An 8,498-nucleotide genomic window follows, 5' to 3' on the forward strand; every position below is an offset into this window, starting at 1 on the left:
TAAATCCAAAACCCTCTTCAGTAATCAGAATTTCCTTGGCATACAAGTATTTATCTACTGTAATTTATTCTCCATTCTTTCTTGACAAACTAGACTGAGCACTGAAGATTCTTTCCCTTTCAGAGGTTCTCATCAGCCATCAAATCATTTTCCTGTCACTTTAGTGTACCCTTTCCAATTTTCCCATACCCCTTTTGCATGCATTCAGTGTATGCACTTTTGCTTTTCACACAATTCCTCTGTCTCTGATTAATAGCCTGGAAGGTGTAGCATCATTCATATGTAGTGCAGCTGTGTAATCCTGCCTCTTTCCAAAAGTAGAGCAGGAATACTAACTTGAACATTTGTGCATTTTCCCCAGGGTGTTTTAAATTTTTATCATTCTTCTCTAGAAGTAAGCTTTTCAAAGGGTAATTTTATTTCTAATTCATGTTAAAAAATCCCATTAAGTGTACTTAGTCTTGCTCTTCTGCACATTCCTAACTAATATCCTTAGTTTCCTTATCAATTTTCTTCCCTTTCTTACTTCTAATTGTTACTGAATTATCTTTCTCTTTCCCTTGGATGTCTGTCTTTTCTGCTTGTAATTTAAGCTTCATTTTGACACCAAAGATGATTTGTTCCATTTTTTTTGGTGTGGTAGGTTGAAGCATTGCAAGTACTTCATGGTTCTTTTGCAAAACCAAATCGGGGTAAATTTGCAGTAGGTGAAAAACTGGATTTGTATAACTTGTATAACTCACTGAGTTTTGGTTTGGGATTGGGGATTTTTTTGGCTTGGATGGGCAGAGGCTTTGAATTTGCTTAGGAAATGGGGGTTGTGTGTGGTGGGGTAGTAGCCTGAATGTGACATTCTTTTCTGAATTACTTGCTTTGGACATCCTACATGTCTGGAGCATGAACTTGTACTACAGATAAATAAATACCTGCCTAAAGCAGGGAGTGAACACGAGACTCCAACAGCCTTGAGGGGTCAAGAGACAGAGTGTGGCCCCTAGTCTGGGGTGCCAGGTGAGCTGCAGTAACATAGCTTAAATGAACACAAGTAATTTAGATTAGATTAAATTAAAGGGAAGTATAAACCAGTGTGTAATTAAGCTTGTGGATTAAAAAAAAAAACAACAAACAAAACCAAACAAAAACCCTCTGATAAACTAAGGGAGCTGGTTAATAAGCTCAGCTGAGGAACTGGATATGGAGGAGGTCTGGAACTTTTTCAAGTCCAAGATGCTAAAGCCATTACAACTCTGCATGCCAACAAGAGAAAAAAGGTTGTAGGAAGAATATCCAGACCTCACTGAATGAATAACTGCCACAGAGATGCTGTTAGGAATAGATCAAGAGCCTACGAACAGTGGAGGGAAAAAAAAAAAAGCCATAGCAAATAAATAATGAAAAGCTCTTTCTTAGAGGTCAAGAAGTGTAAAGAGGAGGTGAGAACAGTAAAACTCATGCTGCGTCAGACCTTGAAAAGGCTAATAAAATAAACAGCAGAAGTTTCCTAAACTTTGCACACTGGAGGAGATTGGAAGAAAGGAGACAGCCAGTGAGGATGGGGCTGAGTCTAAAAGCAGAGAAGTTTTGGTACCCAAAGTGAGTGAGTGCTTTTCCTGGGGCTTCGAGTCGGGGTGGGGGACACTGGGTATCTCAGAGGAAAATAGGAAATAATTTGAGAAGACTTTTTCAAAGCTTGATCTCACAATCATTTAGAACCTCACTGATTTTCTAAAAGCAGACTAGATGTGATAGATCACATTTATGCGAACTTCAGTGAAACATTTGAGGTATTTCCATGGGAAGTTCTTGGTTAAACTGCAAAATGTAAGGAAATTTGCTGTAGCTGTGAGATGAATAAGAAACTGTTTCAAGGAAAGATGTCAGTAAGTTGTGTGAAAGAATGGAGCTGGATTAGCAGAGCTCATCAAGGACTTGCCCTTAGGATTTTTGTTTCCGAGCCTCAACACAAGTGCTAGGAATGGGCTGATGAACTTTGCTGTTGATGCAAAGGTGGCAGGTATTATGACTACAGAGGGGAATCTGAATTTTGTACAGCAGCTAGTGACACTCAGTAAAACAACATAAAGACCATCACTTGAGGCCTTGCATGAAATACATCTTTAGTCATTAGGAAAGGAGTAGGAAAGAATTGGTCGCAGCAGTTGGCTGCAAATGGCTGCAGATGTAATATGGCTTGGAAGGTGGTAAATATCCTGTAACACACCAGACATAACTCTTTTTATACAACTTGGGGGAATACTAATGCCATGTATTAAGCTCTCGTGAGGCCCCAAAGTATTGTGTGTTCTCATATTCCCAAGTAAAATGACCTCAGACTAGAAAAGGCTTGTTAGGGCTGACCCAAGGGATAGGAATCTTTTCTTAAAGTGTGCTAGAGCAGCTTGCCATATTTAGGCTAGTAAAGTGAAAGTGGAGAGAGGATATGACTGATGTCTGTGTTCGTGGGAGAAATAATAGGGAAGGAAAAGTATTTTTTAAGCAAAAGGCCAATTTGGCACAATAGCAAATGGGCATAAAGTAAATACATACAGGCTGGAAATCAGAAAAAGATACTTTATTGTTGGAATGGCAATCAGAATAATGGTGGCTGAAAATCTAATTGCTTTTAAAAGGGCATTCTATGCATTGAGAGAAAATGTTACTTGAAGCAGTGCCTACAATAGCAAGACATACTTTATAACCCAGGAGGTCCTGTCTAGTCCTGCATTCCTAAACTTCTGAGATACTGGTTTTGTAAGTAGGAAGGTGCATATGCAACTCCTCATTGCCAGAAGTTTATGCTGGAAGAAAAGGACTACTGGAGTGCAGTGCAGTGAGCACTGCAGTGTCTCCACCAGCTGCCACCCCGCTGCAGCCTTGCCCTGCTTTCACAGCCAGGGTTTCAGCTGATACCTTCTGATTTATAGGCACATTTTTGGCATGTCCCTTCACTCAGTTTCCTATGAATGAGAAAGTTCTCCTTGAATCCTGAGGAGCTCTGGTGGCAGGAGAGAGGATTGTCTCTTCTCTCTGTGGCTCTCAGAAGGAGCTGGGCGGGGACAGGAGGGAATCAGATGTCTTTTATCTTTCAGGCAGTCCTGACCTCATCACCCCGTCACTCCACATGGTAGTCCTTGTGGTGGTGGCTTCTGGCTTTATTGCTTCTGTTTGTTTGTCTTTGCCTGTTATCTCAATATGTCCTTTCCTTCCATCTGTCTTTTCTTCCAACTGGTCTCCATTACCCTCTCTTATTGCCCCCCTTCCTTATCTGTGGCTCTGTCTGGCAGGCTGTGGCAGTCAGTCCTCCCACTCTGTTTACCCAGCCAGCATATGGCAGCCCTCAGTCATCAGTCACTCCAGCCACTGCCTGAAGAGCCTGGAAGGGGGTCTGGTTAATTGACCACAGAGGAATTACCCATTAATTCTCCTCCTGCTCTCATTCCTGCACAAAAAGAATTGGAAGAGAACTTGGGCTTATGGGAAGGGGCTTAAAGCCCTTCCATTAGAGGCATTTTCAACCTGTTTAAGTGGCATGGCCATCGCTCAGATCCTGCCCTCAGAACTGCTTGTGGGGTCTGTTATTCTCTACCTTGACCTGAGCCCGGTCAGAGAGGAATTCTCCAATTTCCTCTGCTTTCTCCTCATCTGGGCAGTGGAGGGGGAGAGTGGGAGAGTCATTCAGCAGCTGAAGCTGTGGCTGGCTCCACAGCACGTGGGTGGTGGGAGCTGTGGGGGGCTGAGTGGCACCGTGCTCACCTGCGATCACTGGTGGCACTCGCCTTCCCCAGAACAGCTCCTGCCCACATGGGCCAGATGTTTTGAGCATCAGCTGCCTAAAGCCAAGTCAGAGTGAACTCATTCCCATGACATTAACTGAAGGGGATTGAGTTGCAGTGTTTTTCTAAAGGAACAAAGCCCGGGATTAGGAAGAATCATAATACTTTATAAAAACACGTGCAAGGGCAAGGGAGGCATGAGTGGCCTGGGATTTGACAGAACCATAACCAAAAAGTGCTAACACAGGCTTATAACAAGCAGGCTGGCAGTGTAGTGAGGATATAGTAAGTGTCTGGTGCTCAGGAAATTTAGCTGTAGCCTGTCTGGTCATAGTACAGCAGGAATCCTTAAGTAACAGTGTGGTTGGTCCTCTGCAGTTGTAGCTTGATCCAAGACAAGTGCTTAACTCCCAGCTTGTAGCTGTTACGTTGCACCGTGAGGGATTGCCTTGGTAAATTGAGCTCTGAGGAGAAGGACTAAAGCTTTTCTGTTTTAAGGGCTCACTCCATTGACTTTCTCAGGAGCTGGATTGGCCTCCATGTGATTTAGCCATTAAGCCAAATTGAATCTTCACTAGCTGTCAAAAGCACTAGACATTAGCTAGGCAAGGAGCAACCCGTTGTAGGAGAACTCTGACCTCTCCCTGCTGGTCCAGAACGTTGTTGTAGGCAGAAGGTTTTGCTTGCAGTATGCTCAATTGCCTTAATCATCTTGGCACGTGAAAGCAGAGAGCTGGGAAGCTTTCTTCTGTGTCAGTGAGTGAGGCAAAAAAGAAACCTTTGTGTTTGGCTGCTTTTTTTCAGCAGAAAACCTGGCTGGAAGACACATCGCCATTGCTTTCAGAGCACCCTGTTTTGTTCTCGTGCTCCTTGCTCTCCCCCACCAGATACAGCTGGTGGTGATTTTGCAGCTGATGCCAAACATCTCTGGTTGGCATGCAGGATCTGGCAGAAGCACTGCAGGATGCAGGATGCTTGGGAGAGCAGATGTGAGCCTGATGGTGAGAGGATGATGAGCCCAGGGCTGGGGGTTAAGCTGCTGTAACCCAGAGTAGCTCTGATGGTGAGGGAATGCCCAGCTCTGCTTTGCAAGCTCTGTCAGTGCCTCAGAGCTGACAGAAGCTCACGTGGCATTGCATTTTTGTACCTGTCTCTGAAATGAATGGGAAGGGCAAACCGACCTTCATTTCAGTGTACTTTCTTTGGTTTTTTTTATTTCTCAGTATTTCTCTCACCTCCCAGCTAGTGTGGGGAGGAGGAGAGTAAACAGGAGAGTTTCCCTTCACCTCCTGTGCTCGCTCTGAGTGTTTTACACTCTGAATTTTCAAGACTCTTCGCTAACTTTGATGCTGGATTTCCAGGGGTGTGCTGCATCTGCAGCCCCCACAGGCTCCTGAAAATATAGCTGGAAGTGTCTGGGAACAGACAGCACGGGGAGCTTGCGTGTGCTGTTGAAATCCTGGCTGTTCTGCCTGGCGACAGCCGTGCTAGTGGAGGGAGCTGGGCACGAGATGGCGCAGGAACGCAGCGAGGGCTCCTGGCTCAGCCCTGCGCTGCCAGGAACGCCTGGGGAGCACCTCTGATAGTATAGGGATAAAACGTTTCTAAAATCATAGAGTATTCAGGGAAGTTAGAAAGGAAAGATAGGCCTGGTGGGCCTTGAGAAAATGTTAGGCTGCACCTGTATAATCATTTAATGACTGTGATAAATGATACGATTGTTAGATGCGATGATTGTTTGGTAATTGGCTATAATTTTTGTTTAATCGCAACAAGAATCATGGGAAACAATGTTAGGGGGTTTGATAGAAATTACAAAAATCCATGCTTAGATGAAATCAATGTATACACTAGGACAACGTAAGTTTAATAATTAATATGTAGTTACATAATGATAAAGGTATAAAAACATGTTCATCCCGAACCCATGTCAGAGTCAGATTTGGGTCTGTACCCCTGACACCCAGAGCTCTTCAATAAAAACATTCCATGATTATGTGTTCCTGAACACATAACACCTCGAGCTGCCTTCCAGGGAGATGTGTCTGCCTGTGCACCCCCACCCCAGCCTGCTTCTCTCTGGACACTGCCCCTGGACGAGCTCCTCCTGGGGCAGATGACGGGAAAGGGCGTGGGTCCCTGGATTTGTTTCCAAAGGATACAGATGTGTCCCTGTAACGATAGTGTCGGTTCCTGGTGCGGGTAGTAGGAAATGGGCTGGTTCCCAGGTGTTCCCTTTCTGCAGCACTGAATGGGAAAAACATGCCACACCGTGGAGGTCTGTGAGGTGGGGAATTTCCAGAGTCCACGCAAAGAGGGCTCCTTCTCTTTTTCTCCTGCTCTTGACCCCGCTCTCAAGCCAGAAATCTGCCAGAGGGAAAGAAGGTGGGGTGAGGAAGTCGTGTTTGTAGGCAGTGTGACCAGAAATAGAAATTCTTAGGGAACAGGAACGCAGCAGTCACAACAGGGGGCGGAGAAGACCTTTGTCTCCTCTGAAGGGCGAAACAACAGAAATTGCGGGATAATCAAAGCAGCTCCGAGAGTGCGATGAATTCGCTGTAATTAAGCCAGCTGCCAGTGCAGCAGGAATAAACACAGCCCTGCCTGATTGCATTTCTTTCCCCACAGGCCGTGTACAAGCTGGCAGACGTGGCCTGCAAGTGCCACGGCGTGTCGGGCTCGTGCAGCCTCAAGACCTGCTGGCTGCAGCTGGCCGACTTCCGCAAGGTGGGCGACCTGCTGAAGGAGAAGTACGACAGCGCCGCGGCCATGAGGATCAGCCGCAAGGGCAAGCTGGAGCTGGTGAACAACCGCTTCAACATGCCCACCCAGGAGGACCTGGTCTACGTGGACCCCAGCCCGGACTATTGCCTCCGCAACGAGACCACGGGCTCGCTGGGCACCCAGGGCAGGCTGTGCAACAAGACCTCGGAGGGCATGGATGGCTGCGAGCTGATGTGCTGCGGCCGGGGCTACGACCAGTTCAAGAGCGTGCAGGTGGAGCGCTGCCACTGCAAGTTCCACTGGTGCTGTTATGTCAAGTGTAAAAAGTGCACAGAGATCGTTGACCAGTATGTCTGTAAATGAAAGGAGCTGCCAAAGCAACAAATCTATATTATATAAATCTATATAAATATATTTTATATTTGTATAAATAAACAGATTATAATAATTAAAGAAGCTTATTTAAGAGACATTTTGGTTTTGAAATTTCCCCACCCATCAGGCCAGCTAATTTGACATTGCTTCGGTTCTGCTGGGGACTTTGTCTTTGCGTGCATCTCCAGTCAGGGTGAAGAAGCTGAGGAGGCGCTGGCAAAGCACACCAGCGTGTGCTCTTTCATTACAGAAAGCAAGCCAGGGAGAAGAAGAGGAGTGGGTTCTTTCTTCTCTCTGATCAGTAAACCTCAGCATTTTGGAACAGTTACTGCACATTGGGAATTCCAGCCAGTCATGGGTGAGTTCTAGTCATTCAGATTGCAAATCCTGCACTGGGAAATTTGGAACTGATTCTTGGTCCCTCCAAAGGGCTTTGTCACATTATTAGAGGGAAGGTTAGCTAAGGCTACGTGAGTATGGCTTAAAAGCCACAGTCTTGTAAACCATTCCTGGATGCTCCCCAGACCACAGTGGGCTAGAGGAAAGTTCACAGCCTGCTGTTGTGAGGAAGGAAGGTTCAACCTGTGGCTGACCAGTGCACAGCCTGGGAGTGGCCATGAAGCCAGCGCCTGGCTCCTCTGTACCACCTGGGCTGAGGGAAATCTGTCCAGCTCAAACCACCTGGCTGTGTGTGTGAGGGATTTATTTTTTCTTTAAATCCCATGCTGAAACGTAATTTTTCAATAGAGAGGAAAAGGTGCTGGTGCCAAGGGTGTTTGCAGAGTATATTTGTCAGTGGAAAGAAGCGTTGCACACAAACACACACACATGCTCATAGCTGCACTCCTCATCCTGCTGCTGGTTCCCCTCTCTGAAGTGGCTGCAGGTGGTCACCTTGTTCAGCTCTATTAAATCCTCCTCGCCGCCAGCCCAGTTGCACAGTTTCTCTTTGACATTAAATGCCCCTCAATGACATTTCTTTCCCTCTGTTACTTGTGTCTATGCCTGTTTTGTTTCATTCTTTTGGTGAGGTTCTGTTACTTTGCTGCTCTGTGTTCCAGAGGGCAGGGGCTGTGCTCTTCCCTGGCATTAACCACAGGAACATTTGCTCCCAGGGTGTGGGTGTGTGTTCACCATGGAAGTCTTCTCTGTGTTTTTCCTTGGTAATAAAACTGTACCAGGGCAGGAGGCATTACCAAAGGCTGCTAATCAGACTTACCACATTGGGATTTTAGTACAATCCAATTCATAAAGCAGGGAGCAAATGCTCTTTCTAGCACAAGACATTTCCTGTACCTCTCAGCATCTGCAGAGTTCATTTGCAGTCAGAACAATCAAGAGAAGCCAATTCCCAAAATACAAGGGTTTGCTAATATACATCCGCTTTGTTACTGACACCACAAGGGTGTTGGTTCTTTTTCCCCTGTAAATTTTAAAATGCTTAAAATATGCCAATAAGGAATGAGCCAGTCATGAAGATTATTATTTTTTATATTAAAGCTCTGTTTCTTATAAAACATTGCAGTTTTACAGATTCCACAATTTCAACCACCAGAGAACAATTTATATGTACCAATTTATATGTACCTTTCATATTCCAAATATTTGAGGACTCCAGAAAAGCAC

At 45.5% G+C, this 8,498-nt stretch overlaps 1 protein-coding gene across 4 annotated transcripts in view; it reads left to right on the forward strand.

Annotated features, from left to right (window-relative positions):
- Positions 1 to 7,861, forward strand: part of WNT5B (Wnt family member 5B) — a 70,242-nt gene extending 62,381 nt beyond the window's left edge. The window contains exon 5 of one of the 4 annotated variants that reach the window (XM_038154282.1): positions 6,402 to 7,020. In XM_038154282.1, the coding sequence (XP_038010210.1) occupies positions 6,402 to 6,860 (459 nt within the window). In that variant the 3' untranslated portion in view covers positions 6,861 to 7,020. Of the gene's footprint in view, positions 1 to 6,401 lie in introns of all 4 variants that reach the window. The other 3 variants (XM_038154281.1, XM_038154280.1, XM_038154279.1) reach the window with 3 other exon arrangements.
- Positions 7,862 to 8,498: the final 637 nt, after the last annotated feature.

This window comes from Motacilla alba, chromosome 1A (assembly GCF_015832195.1).
Source record: "Motacilla alba alba isolate MOTALB_02 chromosome 1A, Motacilla_alba_V1.0_pri, whole genome shotgun sequence".
Lineage (NCBI taxonomy): Eukaryota > Metazoa > Chordata > Aves > Passeriformes > Motacillidae > Motacilla > Motacilla alba.